The sequence below is a fragment of the Capricornis sumatraensis genome, chromosome 3 (genome assembly GCF_032405125.1).
Source record: "Capricornis sumatraensis isolate serow.1 chromosome 3, serow.2, whole genome shotgun sequence".
NCBI lineage: Eukaryota > Metazoa > Chordata > Mammalia > Artiodactyla > Bovidae > Capricornis > Capricornis sumatraensis.
In genome coordinates this window covers 124,466,237-124,489,403 of record NC_091071.1, presented here as the reverse complement: position 1 = coordinate 124,489,403, position 23,167 = coordinate 124,466,237, and the positions used below count along the sequence as shown (strand labels likewise).

The following is a 23,167-nucleotide window of genomic DNA, read 5'->3' as shown; positions in this document are numbered from 1 at the left end:
CAAATATTCAAGACAGAAATGAGTTTTCTCTCCTGAGTAAATGTTATACCTGGGCAGCGTTAAACTTGTCAAGCCCTTTTTGAACTTGAATCTCAAAAATGCCAGCTTAGACATCTGAATAGAAACTTACTGATTTTCCCCCATGAGGAAGTATGTGTAAATCACTCAGTCATCTCTGACTCTCTGACCTCATGGGCTGTAGCCCACTAGGCTCCTCTGTCCATGGAATTCTCCAGGTAGGAACACTGGAGTGGGTAGCCATTCCCCTCTCCAAGGGATCTTCCCAACCCAGGGACTGAACCCATCTCCAGCATTGCAGGTGGATTCTTTACTGTCTGAGCCACCAGGAGAAAGTTATTAGGTAGTTTCAATGGAATAAAATGGTGCTGTTTCCTATCTAATAGATACAGCTCTATCTTCTATGAGCTTCTATTCTAAAAGCTGTTTTCAAACTTTAGGAAATTCATTTCAGGTAATTTTTAGGGGCTATAACAAGGAGAATGAGTCTTTATGATTACTCTGCTTCAGTATAAGTTAGAATACATTCTATGAGACAACAGAATGGCAATATTATCATACACATTATGTTACTGAATAAACAATGAAGATGATCTTGTAGCTGAAGGACTACTTTCAGGTTTCTAAATCGAAGTTTTATTTTCTGCTGTGCAGTGCCTCAACAAATCCACCCCTCTCCTTTCTGTGTATAAGCTAAGACCCATGTAAACTTCTTATTTGATTTATAGACATGCATACCTTTCTGGGAAATGATTATTACTACTGCATATAAAATTAACAATAAACATGTTTTTCTATGTTTATCATTTGCCCCTCATAAAAAAAGAAGGGGGTGGTGAATGCATATGCCTTTACTGTTCCTCTCTGTCAATTAAAATCTCTGTCAGGAAAACTGAGTTTGCAGAAATCATTTTAGAGAAGGCAATTCTGAATTTAACTAGCATAGAACTGCACACAAGAGAATGGAATGGCTGATTACTAGGAAATGATTCACAAAAAATATTTTAATTAAAAAACGTGTTTGAGTACCACAGAATTCAATGATGTGAATTCCACTTGCAGTACCTCACAGCCTCACCTACAAATTATTATCACTGCACAAGGTAAGTCATCGTAAAAGATGGTAAAAGTATTGTAGACGACTATTAAAGAACCACCTCAGAGGTCTCTCATGATTTACCACAAAAGAACTGAGCGCAATGATGGCTCAATGGGTAAAGAATCTGCCTGTAATACAGGAGACATGGGTTTGATTCCTGGATCTGGAACATTTCCTGGAGGAAGGCATGGCGACCCACTCCAGTATTTTTGCCTGGAAATCCCACGAACAGAAGAGCCTGGGGGCTACAGTCCATGGAGTCGCAAAGAGTTGGACATGATTGAGCGACTAAGCACAGCACAGGAAAGAACTGGATTGAAGAAGGAAACACCTAAAAATATTCAAACACACTTTTTATGAAGACTGCATGGAAAACTGTAAATGGAGATAATTAGGGATATGGATAGGAGCCACTGAGTTAATGGAAAACCAAAATATCATATAAAATTAGAAGCTGCTAATTTACTTCAAGGAAACCTTGAATCTTTTCTCCATATGATCCCATTAGAAACTCCCATGCCTGATCCTTGTGGCTAGAGAAAGGCTATTTAAGTTCACATTTTTAGAAATCCAACTGTCACTACTTAAAGTACCTGAAAATTTATTAGTCTTAATGCTTTCCCCTTTCTACCACAAGAGGGTATGACCTCTAAGAGTCATGAATTTCACTTCTAAATGACTATGCCAACATGTTGCAAAGCTACAAACTAATATTAGTTAGTACTAACACAAAGATACATAATCAATGTAATAAAGAATCAAACAGTACAGTGGGGCAAGGATGGCCTTTTCAATAAAAGGTGCCAGGTTCACTGCATATCAATGTGGAAAAAAATGAATCTTGACTCCCTACCTTACACCATTCAAAAACAAAAGCAAACAAACAAAAACTCCTATAGACTAAAGAGCTAAATGGGGAAGACAAAATAAAGATTCTAATGGAAATCACAGGCAAATATAATCATAGACTTGGGTAAACAAGCATTTCATAAATAGAAAACTAAAAGTATTAACCATAAAGGAAAGAATCGGTGAACTATACTATGCTAAAAGGGAATATCTAGCCATCAAAAGGCACTGGTAGGCAAGTAAACGGGAGACCAGACTGTGAGACAATACAGACCACATACACACCCTATAAAGGTCTCATATACAAAACAACGGCAAGTCAAAGACAGAGAATTTGAATAGAAGAAAATGTCAAAATACTTGAATAGGCACTTCACAAAAGATGATAAGCAAATGGACAATATTGAAAAGGTGTTTGGGTTCATTAGTCACCAGGAAAATTTGAATTAAAGATCCATCAGAAGGATCAAAGTGAAAATGACGGCCAACACCCGGTATGGCAAGGATGTGGTGCAACCATGACCTCGTGCGCTACTGGGGAGAGTGTAAACTGGTGCCGATTCTTTGTAAGACAGTTTGACGGAATCTACTAAAGCTGGACACATGCTTACCTATGAACCAGCAGCTCTATTCCTAGGTATATAACCAGCAGAAATGTATACAGATATTCACCAAAAGATGTTCATAGGAATGTTTGCAGCAGCACTGTGTGTAACAGTCAAATGCCTATCACAGCAGCATGGATTGCAAAAGTGCTGTCTACTCACATGATGAAGTATCATACAGCCAGGAGAACAAACTTTAGCTATATTCAATAATATAAATGAATCCCACAATTATACCTTCCCCAACTTACGACAGGATTACATTCCTGATAAACCCCATTATAAGCTGAAAATTCCATAAACCAAAGATGCATTTAATACACCTAAACACCAAACAGGGTAGCTTAGCCTAGCCCGCCTGAAACATGCTCAGAACATGTACATTAACCTACAGTTGGGCAAAGTCATTTAAAACAAAGCCTGTTTTATAATAAAGTGCTGAACGTCCCATGTGATTTACTGAATACTACACTGAAAGTGAAAAACAGAAAGTTGTCTGGGCACAGAATGGTCATAGGTATATCAGCTGTTTCCCCTTGTGATCTCGGTGTTGACCAGGAGCTGCTGCCACTGCCCAGAATCACAGGAGCATCTCAGGCCCAGAAAAAGATCAAAATCCAAAATTCGAAGTCGTTTGAATGAAAGAGGCCAGAAAGAAGAGAATATACTGGATGATTCTACTTATGGGAAGCAAAAAAAAAGGTCTAAATTAAAACATAATACTAGGCAACAAAAACAAAGTTACTTTTACATGGGATCATGACTGGGATGCAGGAAGTTTCTGGGTGCTATCTTTGGGGTGCTTTTTTCTTGGGTGCTACTTATATGGACGTGTTCACTTGGTAAAAAATTCTTGGAAGGTCCATTTCTGGTTTGTATATATTTCTGATGTGCTTATCATTAAAAAAATATTTTTAAAGAGAATATGCCAGATCCATTAATTGGTGTGAAAAAGTAAGGAAGTAAAAAAAAAAAGTTGGAGTGAAATGACTTAAGAGAATATTCTTAAAAGTCCTCACCACAAGAATTGAGAGGTGATGAATGTTAACTAAATTTATTGTGATAATTTCACAATAACACATAAGCAAATCATTATGTTGTATACCTAAAACTACCTGGAGGAGGAAATGGCAACTCACTCCAGTATCCTTACCTGGAGAACCCCATGGACAGAGGAGCCTGGCAGGCTCTATAGTCCACAGGGTTGCAAAGAGTCAGATGCGACTGAGCATGAACACACACCTAAAACTAAGTGTGTGTTAGTTAAAAAAAAAAAAAAAAAAAAACATTAAAAAACTAAGTGCAATGAAAAGGTAACTGGCTGATCTATTTCTTTTCTCAGTACTGCCAGGCCTTTTGGTGAATACGGAATTAAATTCTGTTCCCAGTTGTCTCCTTAAACACTGAGAAGCTGAAACTGTTTTCCTTACAAAGTTAGAATTTTGTTGAATTTTATGAAATTGAGCAGTGGGATCTGGCCACCATGCCAGCCCAAAAAAAAAAAAAAAAGTTAATGAGGAAGAGATTATGGTTTATGCTCTACTGTGATTAACTACAGATTTTGAAAATGATCTTCAAACCTAAGAGAACAAAGCGAACAACTTCAAGATTTGGAAGAAAACAACTGAAAAAGAATGAATTTTCTACCAAGTGGCTATTGGAATACAAGCTGATGAGACTATAAAGTGTCAGCTCATCAAGACTGAGGCTTCCTATGGTTCAGCTAGGCAAACCCTGAGAACGAAAGCACACAGAATGGAATTGTTAACATGAGATCCAAAGAAAGAGCCCCTCCAATAATAATATAACGCCTCAATGTTAAATCTTCAAATGGAAAATGAAAACTCACAGCTGCTTTTCTCACCAGGTGGAAAGAAGAGCAGACTACTGCCCTTCCTTTTCATGAATTTGAGTACTGCTGTATTAATGGAAAAACAATGCCCAGTTTAAAAACAAATCCTACTACAATGCCTTTTGGCAAAAGAATAGACCATTATGGAATTTACCAGCAACTTAGACCATTTCAAAAAGTGCTTGCTATTTGAACATCTTAGGGCCTAAACTACCTTACCTAATACATGAAAAATAGCATATAAAGAGAGGAAAAAAAAAAACAACAACAACCCAAATGCTGTTTTCTAATATATGTAGCTTCAAAGAATTTTAAACCATGCTGTAATTATCATAATTATACACAATTACATGAACTTGAGAGTTCTCACTCAGCATATTACTTGAAATGCCATGATAATAAAACCATTTATTCTCTTAGATTTCAGCCAAACCTTCAATTCTAAGGATGTGCCCAGTTCTCAGAACCCTTGGCCCTGGTACATTGCCATTACAGACAGGCCCTGTATCACCTGGAGTACAAGCAAAGGCACTCAAACTGCAGCTGAAGGTCTTCCATTTGAGCATTGGGTCCAAGTTATTATTCCGAGTATGAAATCACAAAGCTGTATCCAGCCTTTAAGTTGGTAACTTCCCCAAGTTCCTTTCTTGCCTTGTGGTAGATGGATGTCAAAGTCAAGGGTAACTGCGTCAACAATGAGGAAACTTGGCAATATCATGGTCTGATGTTTGGTCCTCACTGCCTGGTTACTTTTTTCAAGCACAACATCTACAAGACACTCCATGGGCCAGGCAACCAAGTGGTGGTTGGGAATAAGTTAGGGCTGTGTTACTAGGGTACACAGGAAATCTGGAGTGCCATCAGTACTTTAATTCTCCACTGCAGGACAGTGACAGAAATTCAAAGACACACAAATAGTGGATGCTCACCTGCTACAGTAGGTAACAGTACAGCTTATCATAATCTCTAGTTAGGTGGTGAGCAGCACAGGTTGGGGTGGCCAACAACGTTGTGCCCTGAAAGCTTCCATTCAGGAAACAACCTAACGATGATCAGCAGGGGACTGGATAAATAAAGTATAGTGCATCCATACAACTGAAGACGATATGGTACAAAGAATGAAGAATGAAAAAGGCAAAGTAAAGAACAATATCTATAACATATTAGCTTTTGTCTACTAAAGCAGGAGGAAGGTAAGAATCTCTATTTTTATTTCCTCTTGTAAGCATATGCATAAACTAAAAGAAAGACTGGGAAAGACTGCAGGCAAAAGGAGACGGGGGGAGCAAAGGATGAGAGACAGATAGCATTACCGACTCAGTGGACATCAATCTGAGCAAACTCCGGGAGAGAGTGGAGGACAGAGGAGCCTGGTGTGCAGCAGTCCATGGGGTTGCAAAGAGCTGGACACAACTTAGCAACTTAACAACAAAGTAAAGCAAAACCAACTGAAAACAATAGTTAATTTTTCAGGAAGGCAAAGGAATTGAGCAAATGGGCGACTGATGGGATGAAAAATCTGTGTTATATGTCTTTTCATACTTCTTTTTATGTCAAACAACGAGAATGCATTACATATTTTTTAAAGTATAAAAAAAAACCCCACCTCTCAGTTCCAAATTTCTACTCACCTATTTCAGGAATCATCAATCTACCACTTTAGATACATGTTGGAAAAGACTAAAAGAAAGCAATTATATCTTCTACTTGAACCAATAAGCACAAAGGCTTTTGAGGATTTTTTTACAGGAACAACTTTTTTAAGTACAAAAGTTAAAAGAAAATCCCCAGAAAAATAGTTTAAATGACTGTTTCTGGTTTATAAAAGGTAAGTGAAATTCAATTACACAGAGAACATGTAATGTTTGGATTGTAAAGCCTTTCCGTGCGATAATACATTGACACATAACTTAAGAAAATAGCTTGAAATACAAAAATACAGTTGTGATCCAGGAAATGGCACCAAATTAGAACAGTTTTATTATTTAACATACCAATGTATATACATTATCCTCCCAAATAAGAAACAATTTTGATTCCAAAGTTTAAAATGTGATTTCCAAAATGAATCCTAACCATAAATTTTGGGGTAAAAATAGTCCTGCAAATTAACACACATCATTTTGATCCTTGACTAAAATATGCACCCTGTACTAATCACCTCTCCATACAAAATGTATATTATAAATAAAACTTTCAAAACAGATCTCAGATGTTTACTGCACATCATAGAGAATGCTTACCACCATCTGAAAGGCTTTAAGCCCTTGCCTTTACTAGATGTTTAAAACAGATACTCAAATCTGGATGAAAACAACACTCTGCAGGTATTAGCATATCTAGGATCATATATGATGCTTATCAGAAACAGGAATATATAACCTTGCTGGACTGCTTCTGTTACCTTTTCTAAAATAAGAATTACTCTTTCCTACTGTTTTAAAAGCAATGATAAGAGATGTGAACAAATTAAAAGTCCTGTTCAAATGTCAGTTTTCTCTTTTCAAACAGAAACCACATGTAGAGGCATTTTTACCCAGTCATATATTTCTACTTCCTAGGACCAGCCCTTCTTGAAGTATATATTGTTAAAGACCATCCTACAGGGTTCCTAATGAATGCTGTCCATTATCACCAGTAACTGTTCTGGTCTCAGCATTTTCAAACTCTCTTAGCTCTGGTAAAGCCAGCACAAACCAGCCAGAATACAATGGCCTTAAGGGAAAAAAAAAAGGGGGGGCCCTACTAACAAGTTTTTGTATCGCCTAGTACAGTGCCTAGCACAGAGTAGGCATTCAATAAATAGGTGACGACGAATGGATGCACTATCTTTTGAGACTGTTTCCTACACTTCGATGTATTAGTGATTTATGAGTAATATGTTGCATTAGGGCACACAAATCTAACATGATGACTAAACAAAGAACACACATGACATGGCATAGATACTGTTAGCTTCTACAATTCTGTCCCAGGGCAGAATGTGTACTTTAAGGGTTAAACTACTCCAATAATAAAAATTGATTAGTCAAATATTTTTATTTTGCCAAGGGACTCTAACAGTATTAACCTTTGGCAATTCCCCAACATAGAATGAACTCCAAACAAAACAAAACCAAATTGCACTGTTACAAAGAAACGAGTCCATGGAAGCAGAGAGGAGGCGCCAGTTAAGGGACAGCAACTTCAAGGAGGCGGTTGTTTTTTCGCTTGCACGTTGGGACACTCCCATTTTTCTGGTTGCCCTGAATAAACTTCACGCACACTTTGTCTTGCCTGAACTGCACCAGGAACCTAGGAGGAAAGAATAAGACAAACTGAAGAAAAGTACACACAGAACAGCTGATGATCACATGAACACTAGCCTTTGTTTTTTAATGGATATTTACCTTGACAAGTATTCCCCTTTCCATCAGCCCTTCTAGCCAGAGGATTATACCACCAGGTATTACATTGCCTTTTGCTTCCCACGGCCACCATTTAGCCCTAAGTAAACTCAAGCTCATTAGCTCATCCTATTCCTATACAGTAAGAAGGACTATGAATAATTATTTCCACATTTGAAATATTAATAGACAAACATGCTATTTTTATCCATTTTTCTCCACTTCTGCATAGCAAAAAAAGTAAAATTATCAACAAATTGAGAAAATGAAATACAGAAATACAGAGAACAGGTCCAGAGACATTCCAGACTATGGTTTCTAAATATTGGATATTTATACACTTCCTACACTACTTTTTTAATATCTATACACTAAATAACTGTTTTAAAATAGCTATGACCTACAGAATAAAAATGATGAAATCATAAGTCTTATCTGCCAGTTATATTTTTAATATCCATTTAAACATATGTATACACACACAGGTATATCATCATAAAAATTTAAAAATCTATCATGTACACCTAAAGACATCTCTTATGGTACAAGTGGTACAAGCAGTACACTGTGGGAAACGGTATTTTAGTTCAAATCTTTCCTTTCACAGACCAAGAGCAGTCAAGCGTTTGCCCACAAGACTATTTGTCACAGCTTCCTACAACAGACATGTGACTGGCCTCCCCTGGGCTGGGTGCTGTGAAGAACAGGCACTGCATGTATGAAAGGAGGTCTCTGAGGCATCACTGGGGAGGCATACGGGCAGCACGGCTGTACTGGAACCCAGGCTTTCCCAGCTCTTTTCTCTCTACCATCAGAATCAGTATAGCATTACCACGTTTTCTGTGTGTTTCTCAGGGAACTGTTTCTGAGTTACTGGTGTATAATTAAGTGAGTCAGTCTAAAAAGCATGTGGTAGGTCACATGTTCACTGGCACCCACGATAGCTCTGCTCTGTACATGTCAGTCTCTGCTTCAAGGTCTAAAGAGCCCATGTTTCGCAAACATTATGCCCTGGAGTGAAACGTGACACATAAGCTTGTACTCATCGGTGGTACATCTGAGCTTTAGATGGGCTGTTTCTTTTCAACTTGAAAGCACTAAAAAGCAGCTCTAGTTCCAAATTCGGCTGCGATCTCTCTCTAGCATGCATACTTAAATCTATGTGCCTCAGAGAAAAAGCAAAATCTTTCAAGTTTAACACAAATACATACATTTAAAAGATCAAATATATTTACATTTTAATTTTTAAAGACAATCTGTAGTGTAATAAACGTAGAGGGAAGTTCTTTTCCCAATAACTTAAGCATATACCAACTGTCTCCATGTCCTCAATTCATGCCCATGATTCACTCCAGAAATAACAGTAGCTAAACCTTACTGAGTGTTTACCACGCACCACACTGTTCTCAGTACGTTACACATATTAACTCAACTTTAAAACAGTCCTATGAGGTAAGTATACTATTATCTCTCTTTCACAGAAGAGAAAACTGAAGCCTAGCCCACAGTGAGGACATACCATCCTCCAGCAAACAATCATGTCAGATGCATGATTTCACAGCATCCAAACCACTTAGAATGTCACAGCAAACTGAGTACAGGTTAGTTGTTTGTATTTAAAATATTCAGAAAAACAACTGTATAACTTAAAGGATACACGTATATGTATTATATGTATGTATGCATATATACATATATTTAAAGTATTTGATAGAAAAAATTCACTTTAGTTTTCAATACTACAGATCCATTTTTAGAAGAACTATAGATCTTGTTTAATGTTATCCTTAAAATGTAATCTATTTACAGATTGAACAGTTTGGGAATTTAAGGACTGGGGATCACAAGGCAGTCGAGTCTCTCAATGAATTCAATTCTCATGTCGACATGTGCTGGTTAGAACTGCTCTAAGGAGGAAGCAGGCCTTTGGCTTTCCTCCTGTAAGCTGACATCCAGTTTATCTACAATGATTATGGAGATTGGGTTTGTTAGAATACCTACGTCTATTTCTAAAAAGGATGCACTGAGGGAGGTTTTGGTCACTGAAATGCATGCTGTTTATAACACTGGTCTGTATAGTCCACAAAAAGACATCATGGGCATGCTTGTCCATGACTCTGTAAAATTTTGTTTAAATTTAAAATGCTCACCAAAAAAGTATATAATCCCTGCTTAAGGGCTCCCAGAGGTTATGAAGCAGAGGCTACATGGGAGCCTTGTTCTGCCACGTGGACTCCTGTGCTGCCTAGGGAGGGACTGTGGGGCTATGCAAGGCGCCATCAGCTATTTTCTTTGTATGAGACCAACCAATAATTAGGAATAGGAGAAGGAAAGGTGTTCTGGTCTAGTTTATAATGCTACTAAATGTTTGTTTTCTTCACATGGACACACTGAATCTTCGTTCAGACAAGCATGTTTATTGAAAACTTACACACTTTAGAACACCACCCCTTCTGTGACAAGCAGGGTCCCTTTCACCTGGAAGTCGTGTTCTGAGATCGAATGCCCCAAAGACAAACTGTGAGAGCTGCTGATGGGGTTCTGTGAGAGCTGCTGATGGGGTTCTGTGGTTGACACAGCACACTGCACCCCCACAGGGCGCCTCAGTAGAGTCACCATGTACAACAAGACTGCAGAAGCTCTACGAAGTGCTGTAGTGAGGGACAGTTCCTCTCTTCACAACACATCACTACTAACATCCTGCCAAGGCAGTGTTCTCAGAATGCCAGTCTGGGAAGTGCTAAAAGCAGCAATCCTTAGTGGCCTGGATGTTGGTGTAGTTTTCTCTGTAAAGATGGCCCTATTAACATAGTAAACCACATGTGAAGCTGCTTCATCCATATAAGAAGCATCTGCATCTGAACACAAAGAATCTTTCCAGGAGGTGTGGGAAGACCAGTCCCACTAGAACAGGAGCCCAGCTTCCTGAGTTATGAAGTATTTCAACTAAGAGTTTAAAGATCTAACAACCCTAACAGGTGAACATTTTAACTGATGAGAACCCAACTGGTCCATATCTTTTCTTCTAAGTCTTTGTTTTATGAGAAAGGACTTGATAACAAGGGAAGTTATTTTGTTTAAATTGCAATTTCCAATATAGGGTATACATGAAAGTCAATTACCACCCCTCACCCTCTATTCCCATCTAAACACCATTCCTAGTGTACGATGAGAACAGACGGTGAACTTGAGGTTCTGTCAAACCTAGTATATCAAGGAGAGCTGGTGTGGCTTACAAAGGGACAGGAATGGATATGAACTTATTTTAGAGAAACTTTTAAAAAGCGTTGAAATAAAATAGGCAGGGAAAATCTTAATTAGAAAATAAAATCATTTCCTATGCAATATGGTGATGCAAATTTTACTCCATGTCCAAGAAAGTATATATACAGACAGTAAACAATCTATTGAAAAGTAATCAATTAAGTATCAATCCACATAGTAACTAAAATTCATTCCAGTGATCTCATACTGACAGATTTAATAAACAGAGGGATGCTCCAACCTGTATGCAAATAACAGGTCTCTAGAATTAGAGCCCTACTGCGAAGCAAAAAAAGCAGATTTCAGATTCACAGCAGTCTTAACACTAGTGAACCCCAGTCAACCCAGAATGCTTATTCCATAACTCTACTTTGTATGTAAAAAAAAGGTATATCAAAAATACCTAACACATTCCCAAATGGCACACTTGACTTCCCCCCACCCCCAAACCCCTCATTCTTCAATGTCAACTACTGCAGTAAATGGTACCATTTGGGCTCATGCCCAAAACCTAACACCCAATCTGTTAATAAGTTCTCTTGTTTTCCTTTAAATTACATTCAGAACCTGACTACTTCTCACAGCCTCCCACTCACACCCCTGCCTAAGCCTCGTCATCCTTACCCGACAGCTCGGAGAAGCTCGTATTTCCTCTGCTTTCACTCTTGCCTCCCTACAGTTATTCTCCACACCGCAGGCAGAAAGATCTTCGAGAATCATAAATCTGATCATGTCACATTCTTGCTCAAAATCTATGGTGGCTTTCCATCATCCTCAGTAAACTCTCAACTCTAGGCTCTACACAGACCCTGCCTCTGGCTCCAGGGTCCTCCCCCACTCCCTATTTTGCTCTAACAATGTCCACTCCCGCTTCAGGGCCTCTGCACCTGCTGCCTCTCCTGGAAGGCGTCTCCCTGGATTCCAGTTTCAATTCAAATGTCACCGCATCAAAGCGGCCTCCCTGGTCTACTATCAAAACTAACACTTTCTGACCTTTACTCTGCTTTTTCTTTCCTCTGCCAGCATTTACGACTAACCAAAGTCATGCCACCTATTTATTATTTCATCTGTGCATATCTGTGTCCTCTATTAGGCTCTATTAGGATGTCAGGCATGTGACTGTGGATACTTGGTCAGGGTCACTCACTGCCCATCCGTCACCTAGAACACATGTCGAACACATACTCGGTCCTCAATAAGTAGTAGCTGTCAAAATGAATGAGACCAGGTCCCTCAACTAAAGCAATAAAGCTGACACGGAAAAGACATATTCAAAAAATTCATAAACATACTCATCAGAAATTTCAATATTGAGCTTCTGTTTGGTTTGGCTGAGAGTCGTCCGATAGAGCTTGGTGGCCATTTCAATCAGGTGATCACTGCTGAAGAGAAAGTCTCCCTTACTAGCTGCTTCGCAGCCCTGAAAGAACAAACCAAGAGTCAGGCTAATTGTAATTAAAGACAGCTCAGGAGGTTATGTGTTTACAGGTTTGGCTGAAAACACATTCACAATCTCTTTAAAACATCAGCTACTGGTGTCAAGTCTTCCGAATCAACAGTGATGACAAGAGCAGTCATCGTTTCTTCCAACTTGCTCAGAGCACTTTAGTAAGGTCACCTAAGCCCTTGTCCCCCTGAGCTGGTCGATGGACCAGAAGTACCACCAGCACCACCTAGGAGCTTGTTGGAAAAGCATATGCTGAGTCAGGCCTGACCACAGGCTTACGGCAGATGCTTCCACAACGAGGCCCATGTGTGATCTGTTTGCTTGCAGGTTGGAGAAGCACTCACTGGCCTAACCTACAACTTATCCTGAAAGCGCTGTTCTAAAAGCTCCTCCATGATTTGGTTAAAAAAATAAGAATAGCAGCAACAACGCTTGCAACAAATATTCTAGGGCAGTGTCCCAACCTCAGCTGCACAAGGGACTCACCTGGGGAGTTTTCAGAAAATAGGGTGCTTGTGCCCCATTCCAAGAAACTCTAATTTGGGTGGACTGGGGAAATGGCCTATGCACCAGCATATTTTAATATATAATCGAGGCTCATAATCAGCAATGAAATAATATGCTCCCTTAGGTTAAAATCCACAGTGGGGAAAACAGGCTAAACAAAGCTTATGGGATTTTTTTAAAGTTCAAAATCAGTTAGATAGACTACTATCTATTAGTTAAGTATATGTCTCTATATATGTTAATATTTACTGACATCTGTTTATTCAGTGACTATTATGTGACATGTACTATGCTAAGCACTTTACATAGTTCCATTCAACCCTTATAACAACACTATTAAGTAGGTACTAATATTTTTCGTAAGAGAAGAAAAATTAGGTAGGCATATTAAAGTTTAAATACCTTGGCCAAAGTCACTATAAAGTTAATGGTACCAATGCCAGAGTCTACACTTTAACTGCCCAGTTCAAGCCAGGTGGTCCTGGTTAAGCTGACATCAAAAAATCTTCAGGTCAAAATTATTATGCAGTTGTTTTACTATAGCTGCATCCTTTAATTAGAAAATCCCCAAATTGAGTATGGACAAGAAGACATTTACCAATTTAGGAGATACAAGAAATAATAGAAGGAAGCATAATTTTAAATGTCTTGATATTTCTAGGCATTAGTCTCAAAATAATGCACATAACACTGGGTATAAACAAAAAGCTACTCAATGAAATGAGAATTCAAGTGAACAAGTCAATAAAAGTCATTAATCTTATTTAGTTACTGAAAAATGAAGCCTGAGATTTTATGTAAGAGTGAATATAGCCCGATTTTGCAGATCAGTAAGAAGGATATATAAACTTCAAGTAACAGGATTATCCACATGTGGAAAATCTCAAATCAATAGCTGAGAGATCAGACCAATGCAGAAATCTTTCCGTCAAATCAATAGTTGAAGCTTTACCTCTTTGAGGTGGATGGCAAAGAAGCCATCATTTTGTGAGCTCATGGATACTTTGGTTACATCCACCAGGGGAACCTCTGACTTGATCTGTCCAGACTTTTGATCAGCAAGAAGGAGATTATTATTTGTTAAGAGGAAAATACGGGATGTACTCTATGAGAAAACAAAACAAAAAAAGATATAAAACCCAAGATCAAAAACACCTCCAAATTGTCCATGTGTTTAAGGCATTAGTTATTATAGAAATGCACATCTTATAATAGTATTTTTCAGCCTGCACACCTATGTAAACTGAAAACACACTAAAGAACATAGCCAATCTATTTCAATTTGCAAAAATTTCAGAGAATGAGCAAAATTTCCACCTAAGCTTAAAGGCAAGAGAAAATAGCTTCCTTCAACAGTAACTCTGCAGAGAATATGAAATGCAAAAATTTTTTTGATGTATAGTTGATTTATAATGTGTTAGTTTCAAATGTACAGCAAAGTGATCCAGTTACACATATACTCTGTGTACATATTTCTTTTCAGATTCTTTCCCATTATAGATTATTACAAGATATTGAATATAGTTCCTTACAGTAGGAATTCTCTGTTTATCTATGTTATATAAAGTAGTGTGTATCTGTTAACCCCATATTCCTAATTTATCCCTCCCCTCCCCTTTCCCTTTTGATAACAGTGCTTGTTTTCTACATCTGAGTCTTTCTGCAATGCAGATTTTAACATTCAGAAAACTGTCCCAATTGAAACACTGTCATTAAAGGTGTCCAGGGTTAGCATTCTTACCTTCCCATTAGCACGGTTAATTTTGTTCACAATCTCAGCAATGATAATCTTTTCTTCAATGGCATCTTTGAGTTTCTTATACTTGGGATTCTTATTGATTTCCAGGTAAGGTCCTTGGAATGGCTGCCCAACACTGAAGGAAAAAAGTTCCTAACATTAGAAATGGTTTCAGATGGAAGTACTACTAGAAAAAGGTAACGGGTTGGTTAATTCTGAAATTCAAACTTCATTATATTTTTGATGTGACCATGGCATTTGGTTGGTAAGACTTTGATACAAATCTCATCACATGGAATAACCAAGACAGAAATCTGTCCCAAGAAGGACAGTCAAGACCCATGTGCATGGTCTCATGGGAAGGAAGAGGCAATTTCTTCCAATCTGTTAATATAAAGTTAACAGCTGCCTACACAGGATTCATTAATGCCTTTAAACAGTACAGAGCAATGATAAAGAGGGCACAGATCATTATCTTCTGCTCCAAAGAAAATTTTCATTTTCTCACAAAGAGTAAGAAAATTGACAGGTCTTCTAGGGGGTAGAACAGATCCAGAGCAACCACTTTAGAAGAAAACTTTGGAGCATTTAATATTACCATATAACTCTGGCTCTAAGTTGGCCATGTGTAAAAGGAAAATCGGCCTCTCCTCTTAGGATATGCCCCTAAATGGACAGAAGTGGCCAAGGTAAACATTCAGAAACATTTGAGCAGTTTTCTTCCAAACAAACTACTTCTTGCAAGAGGCACGATCGTGCACCCAGCACCAAGATTTCTTTTCCTAAAGACATGTGGGGTGACTTCAAAGACACCAAGAAAAAACCACGGCTTCACTTTGAGCTATAAAGTTCTGGCAATTTGCAAATGCAACTTAAAATGCTTGCATTGTGGGTGGAGGATCAGGGCTGAAAATCCACGTAGGTGGTCAGGGTTTCACAGCTCCAGGATAGGAAAGGTCGGCACCCCTAAGAGCTGCCGCTTCACATAGGAGTGGGCGCGTACATGATTCCACCTCAATTAATGCCGGAGACTCAGCACGCCATCGTTCCTGAAAACTAGTAAAACTACCCGAAAGGCCGTGGCTTGATACTAACATTTTTGGATGATAGTTCATATTCTAACATGTTTTTAATAATACAAAGTGCTAATAGTATTGGAAATTTGTTTCTTCAAAAATGTTTTATTTTTTTCCCCCTCCTTCCAGTTTCTAAGGAGTCATCCACAGGGAATGTTAATTAAGAAGGTTACTTTACAATTTAAAGATACATTTAAAAAATGCTGAATGAATTAAGTTGGTGAGGAAAGCATACAGACAGTTTACCCGTTTGAATATTCTTTATACAGCAGGCACTTTCAATACCATTGGTTTTAGGCACTATGTTTGACTGAGGGGAGTGTATGCCCCCTCAAGCAGCCAAATCAGCTAACCAAGTAAGCTGTGCTACTAAAATATCTAAAGCAAATGAGTCTGCAACTTACGTTCATTTCCTCCTTTAAGAAGAACAGCTGTAGACATAGAGAACACACGTGCACACATACAACATGCAGTTCAAGTGAATATACTTAGCATATAATGCATTTTTATTTCTAGGACATTCTTTGGAAAAAGCTAGAAGTTGTTACAGATTTGGCTTGAAGTTGTACAATCTACTGTTTTATAAATACCAGATACAAAAGGGATAGGAATTCTGGGGTGGGGTGAGGGGGCGGGAATGATGACCTTGGGAGAAGTAAGAATATTCAGATAAAGCAGTTTTTACCAAGAACTGCACTTGGCAAACTTGCAGTTGGTTTTCCTTCTTTTACTGAGTACTTGATGTCTACAATAAAGGAACTGAAATTACTGCAGAGGCCAGTGAAGTCAGAGGCAATGAGTTAGCTGACCAAAAGTCACTACAGGCCATAGTCTAGGCAACGCCAGAAAGTGACAGACTGGCTCATTCTTCATTTATCTTACAAAGGAGATTCTGACCCAGCTTGTTAAAGTGGGAAGATTGGAATGGTGATTACAGTAGATTGTCAACAGAAACCAGCTAGTCTCTGAAACCAATGGAAAACGAATAGGAATTTACTGAGTAAATCTCTTATTAGCCTAGACGATTTTTATTTTAAATGACAACTTCTAATTATTTAGGAAGTGTTCAGGATAATGCTAAGGGAGTAAGAGCAACACATGTGATCTTGTTTCTCTAAGTATGCTAAGTATGAAAGCTCTTGCTCAAATGTGTTACATTCATATTCAGACTTTTCAGAGTACCTTGGACTGCAAGGAAATTAAACGAGTCAATCTTAAAATAAATCAACCCTGAATATTCACTGGAAGAACTGATGCTAAATCTGAAGCTCCAATACTTTGGCCACCTGGTGCGATGAGCTGACTCATTGGAAAAGACTCTGATGCCAGGAAAGATTACAGGTGGAAGGAGAAGGGGATGACAGAGGATGAGACGGTTGGATGGCATCACCAACTCAATGGACTTGAGTTTGAGCAAGCTCTGGGAGATGGTGAAGGACTGGGAAGCCTGATGTGCTGCAGTCCATGGGGTCACAAAGAGTCAGACACAACTGAGCCACTGAACAACATATCCAGCCAATCTCAAAATACTTCATGAAATTAAAAGTCCATGTGTCACTAAAATCAAATCCCACTAGAAAATGCCTACAATATATTTGAGAAACTTTTTTAAAATATTGATTTTTACAGGTAAAGTCAAACCATAATACCTAGATGGATATAAAGCCTTCTTGTCTTTGAAGAGTTCACTGGCTTCTAGCTTCTCTTCATAGATAAGTTTCTGTTGGTCTGTGAATTGGTCCCTGTATTTTTTACACTGTGAGATATGAAAAGAAGAAAAAAAGACATCACTTATATAAGTAAATCATTACTCATCCTTAAATATGCTAAACCAATTTAACAGCAGTTAAAAATAAGAGCAAACGTGTATGAGATATTCATTAAAAGGTCAAGAGAATTTTTCCTTCTTGAGTTTTAAAAGGCTGGTCTTGGAAAATGTCATAAAAACTATTTGTGTTGCAGAACTTGCGATGCTTCTTCAAAACATACAAGAACCTCTCTGGCCTGAGCCCTCCTGAGAGTACCATTTCCTCCCACTACGTCAGCCCTTGGACATCCACACTCTTTCAGAGACTCACAGGAAGAAAAACATGGTCCATCACAGCCCAGGATGCATACTTATACACACACATATATACAATTGACACAAAAGCTTCAAAAAACAGCACTTATCCTGTCTACATGTCATATATCCTGTTGTTTTCATTTCAAAATGCTGGTAGTAATACTACTAAATTGATTTCATGACTCACAAATATGTTATGATCTATAGTTTGAAAAGCAATGCTCCAAACCCTCCATTACCATTTCATGACATGGACATTGCTGTTTCTTGTTGTCTGTCGCTCAGTCATGTCAGACTCTTTTGTGACCCCATGGACTATAACCTGGCACACTTTTCTGTCCATGGAATTTCCCAGGCAAGGATACTGGAGTGGGCTGCCATTTCCTTCTCCAGGGGATCTTCCCAACCCAGGGACTGAACCTGAGTCTCCTGCATTGACAGGTAGATTCTTTACCACTGAGCCACCAGGGAAGCCGGAATGTGGAAACAGGACCTGAGAAATCTCCCCTTCACACTGACTCTGAGATTGTACTGAAAGGAGACAGGGGATGGCATGAGGAGCAGGACCAGTTTCTTTAGATGAACTTTCTAAGAAATCCAGTTCACGGATGGGTGAGAATCACCCACATGATCAGATCATCAGCATTACTGCCCACCCTTGGAATAAATGCATCCCTCTCTTCTCTCCACGCCCCAAACCAAGGGAGGTAAGGGCAAAATTCAGGAGCCAGGGGGAAGGAGAGGCGGAGCAGATGCCTAGTATTCACAACCTCCCATCACTATTTCTGAAATAGTTTCTGTATCAGACTCAAAGGGGGAAGTGAACATTGAGATAATGGCAAATCTTGCCAAACTGACTCACTAAGTAGGAGAACAGGACTTAGTATTCCATTCCACAGGCTGTGCTGGGAACAATCATTACAGTGATTAGTGATAATGTCTCTCTGTATATACATATGATTCAGCTAAGAACAAGTCCCAGCACTGAGCAGGAAAGTTTCCTGGAAGATGTATCCATCATTTGCTCACTCACTAAATACAAGCCCTTCAACCTAAGACTTCATTCTATCCAAATGACAAATAATTGTACCATTCCATATACCAACTAAGTTACTGAAATAAAATCAACCTCTATACAAGTACCCCACGTAGTCCACGCTGAGCACGACCTAAATTACATGTTACGTGCTCATGTAAAATTAAGTGAGCTAAAATATAAGGCCAAATCAAATAGATTTTGAGCTTCCCTTTCATTCAGAGAGAGGGAAATTTTATGTCCTTTGGGTGACTTTAGAGCTTTTCTCCCCAGTCCATCAGAACGTGTACGTTCTCATATATGTCTATGTAGATCTATGTAGAAAGTAAACTCATATAATTTGTGAGACTTTACTATTCACATGGAGATGTTCAAATTTTATTATTTCTACCTCTAGTAGTATTTCTTCAGATAAACATGAAGACAAGAAATCGAACTACTTGAAAGCAACTAGGATCTAGACGGAAAAGACAATGCAGTCCTGGAGACATCACAGGAGCAATGAGGGCACTGTGAATTCTCACAGATAGCCAAGCATGCTTCTTACTTCAAAATCCTGCTTTTATGTTACCCTTTGCAAACACTCAAAATAGATGGCAAGACGTCTTTGAAAAAACATTTTTACCCTCCACAAGTGGAAAATCCTTTTTAGCTCCTTGTGAGTAGAATCCAAGAACATGTAGGGTCTCGATGGCCAATTCTTATCTATCGGAGATAAGGAAGGCACCTTATTTTTCATTTCCAAGAAGTATTTTTGCACCTGTGTTGGGTTTGACAGACAATATCAGGTGAGTCAAATACACCAGAAAAAGAAAACACTGTCTAATACAAACCAGACTCAAAGAAACCAGTCTTTAGTGGAATTTAGCAAGTTCTGGTCCATAAAACTTTGTAACTCCTCTGAAAAGTCTCTACTCTACTATTCTCACTGGCTGGAGAAATCTGAGCTCCACCAAATGGTTAAGGAAAAAGAAAAATAACCAACGTGAATACTAATTTTATTATTATCACCAATACGAAGAGCTACAATGTCTAACAGGCAGCCACACATGGCTCATGACTACTCTACTGAACCACAAAGACACAGGACGTTTTTGCCACTACATAAAGCTCTACTGGACAGCACTGCTCTCGAGCACTTGCCATGGGTCAGGCACTGTGGGGGCTTTACATTGTGACTTCATCGGAACCCTTACCCTAACTCTACGAGTTAAGTGCTATTACTATCCCCACTTTACAGATGACAAAATCAGGCTTTCAAATCTGTGAGTGGTGGAGCAAGCTGGCTTCAGAGTTCGCACTCTTCAGCACTACACCTATTCTCAGAAAAACGGAGAACTTTTGAATCCATCCTGGGAGAGGAGCACAGCCTCGCTCTCCCACACCCCTCCACCCACTAGTCTGTTTGCCAGCCTTGCTCGGCAGTGGTCCATGGCAGTTTAGCAGGGCAAGATCTTGGCATTCCCCTCAAATTCCTATGGTGAAACCCTAACCCTCAATGCGACGGTATTAGGAGATGGAGCCTTGGGGAGGTAATGAGGTTGAGATGAGGTCACGAGGGCAGAGCTTCCAAGATGGGATTAGTGTCCTTATAAGAGGAGACAGGAAAGAGTTTGCTTCTCTTTCTGTCATGTGAGGAGACCAGGAAGAGGCCCTCATCAGACCCAGATTGCACTAGCACCCTGGAGGCTATACAGAAATAAACGTTTCCGTTCAGAGAAATGAACGTTTACTGTTTAAGCCACACAGTCTATGGCACTTTTGTCATAGCAGCCTGAATTGAGACACCTGGCTTTCTTGGGTTCACTTTTCCCAAAGTATGTTCTCTCTGTCAAAAAAAGAATATTTGATTAATATTCTTTAATGGGCCTCTTTCTGACACAATTTACCTGAACTTTAGGAGTGATGATAAAAAAAGGTCATATTAAACTCTCAATGTCACAATTAGGATTTGACTGTTACCAGATAAGTCACATACTACTGAGTTGGTGCTATGAACTAGTTAACCCAATAATACTAATTAGCCACATATAAAGTATAAACTCACAATTCTCTGAAGTGTAAATTCATAAATTTTCTTGCCAGCATTGGCTCTGAAGAATTTCCTGTACTCCCTGCGTACCTTTAAAAAGAAGCAGCAGAATACAGAGGTTAGTGTGTGGCCAACAGATGCCCATAAAGACAACACACCTCTATTAAAACCAAAAATTAAGTGGAAGAAGTAAATTCACAAGTGTCTTTCTGGATACAGGAAAGTAATTGAAGCATATTGAGACAGTGGGTTTTAAGTCAGAGGAAAAGAAATTAAGAGATGCAAGATAATACCAGAATGTTTTGATGTTTTAAATCCTCTTAACTAGCTTTTAAAGAGCCTGAAGATCTGATGAGAAACACGGTACAGGCATAGCTGCAAATCCATCAAAAATCAAAATACATTTCAGAAAAAATTACATAAGGTAATTTTCACTTCAAACTGTTCTTAAAAGGCAAGAAATGCCTGAGGAAATATATGGCAGTTTCCAAAAGCCTTGCATATGAAGACAGGACTTTAGTACTACATACTGAGAAGGGCATATGACTAAAAATAAGAATGTAAAAGGAAGCTTTTGAATGATCATTATCTTCCACTTAATCACATTAATTTTTCTCTCACTCCTACTCCCACCAAACTTTCTACTAATACTAATCACAACACTTAAGACACTGTATTAGTTTTAGTTTACTATTTCTCTGCTATATTGTCATATTTACTTTGTATGCTAGTGTCTAACAAATAAAATAACTGAGGTGTCTGTCAAATGAATGAATGGTAGTTAAGTTTTATAATTGAGGGGAAAATATTTAAAATGTTTATCATCCAGCTATAATTAGGAGAGTTAGTATCTGGCAAAATATTTGCCTATTTGAATAATTTAGATAGTATGTTTTTCTTATATCTTAGCTTTCTGGGTTTAACAGCACATGTTCAAAATATTTCTGTACTAGGGGCTATAAACTAGCAACCAAGTAACCAAATTCAATTTGTTGAAAAATATTTTATATGCACTTTAACTTAAGACTTTCACATAGTTCAGACTGCAGATTTCTCTTACAATTCTCTAAGATTTAGCAACAGGAAGCCCCATTCTCACACAGCAAGAACTGAGTGAGCCACAGCAGCCTTTGGAAGAGAGCTGCTTGCTCCAAACAGCTGGAGGCCTGTGTTCCCTCCCTACCTCTCATCCGTTACTTCCCTTATCCACGTGACCCACCTGGTGCCTCTGGGCTTTCGAGTACCAGACTTATTCTCTACACCTATGGACTTTTAACGTTTAAAAATTCTCTTATATACCATGTACTCATGTTACTGATGATCATTTCTCTTGTAGTCATAGAGTTGGTTATAGGGGCTTCTCAGGTGGTGCTGGCGGTAAAGAACTTGCCTGCCAATGCAGGAAACATAAGGGACACGGTTCAACCCCTGGGTCAGGAAGATTCCCCTGGAGAAGGAAATGACAATCCACTCCAGTATTCCTGCCTGGAGAATCCCATGGACAGAGGAGTCTGGCGGGCTACAGTCCACTGAGTCACACAGAGTAGGACATTACTGAAGTGACTTAGTCTGCAGCATGTTGTTTATAACTATTTCAAAAAAAATTTTTTAAGTTTATGTTTCATTATTTTATTTTAAAAAAATTAAAATTTTTTTGTGGGGGAGGCTTATCACGTGGCTTATGGGATATTAGTTCCCCAACCAGGGATTGAACCCAGGGCCTCAGCAGTGAGAGTGTGAAGTCCTAACATTTAGACCACTAGGGGATTCCCTTCAATCTTAAGCTTACAAGGATAAAAGGAACAGGAAAAAAAATGATACTCATTAACTGGCTCCTAAAATTATACTAAAGCAGAGAAGTTAAAGTGAGGTTTCATGAAAACATATCTTTAGAAATGTACTTGAATGTACATTTATATACACTTGAATGTCATTGTAACTGAGCTTAATGCAACATGCTTTGTGATACAGGACAGGCCCTTTCTCCTGAAATACAGCTACACACAGAAGATGCCTGGTGACAAGATGGTACACAGAATGGGTTCCCTTCATGGGCCCCAGGGGTCTTAAAAAGGGTCCACTTTGTAATAATTCCACAAGAATCAAATCCTTTAAAAGGGCAAAACTACTGTTCATATCAACAAAATTCTTTTTTAAAAAATATATAAAAATACAAAATTATTATATTCTTAG

At 38.6% G+C, this 23,167-nt stretch overlaps 1 protein-coding gene across 4 annotated transcripts in view; it reads right to left on the bottom strand.

Annotated features, from left to right (window-relative positions):
- Positions 1-6,255: 6,255 nt before the first annotated feature.
- Positions 6,256-23,167, bottom strand: part of MYO1B (myosin IB) — a 193,934-nt gene continuing 177,022 nt past the window's right edge. For all 4 annotated transcript variants that reach the window (XM_068968255.1, XM_068968256.1, XM_068968257.1 and 1 more), the window contains 7 exons: positions 20,990-21,064; positions 19,568-19,702; positions 17,491-17,597; positions 14,769-14,901; positions 13,980-14,132; positions 12,366-12,493; positions 6,256-7,717 (listed from right to left, as the gene is read on the bottom strand). In XM_068968255.1, the coding sequence (XP_068824356.1) occupies positions 7,594-7,717; positions 12,366-12,493; positions 13,980-14,132; positions 14,769-14,901; positions 17,491-17,597; positions 19,568-19,702; positions 20,990-21,064 (855 nt within the window). In that variant the 3' untranslated portion in view covers positions 6,256-7,593. The remainder of the gene's footprint in view (positions 7,718-12,365; positions 12,494-13,979; positions 14,133-14,768; positions 14,902-17,490; positions 17,598-19,567; positions 19,703-20,989; positions 21,065-23,167) is intronic.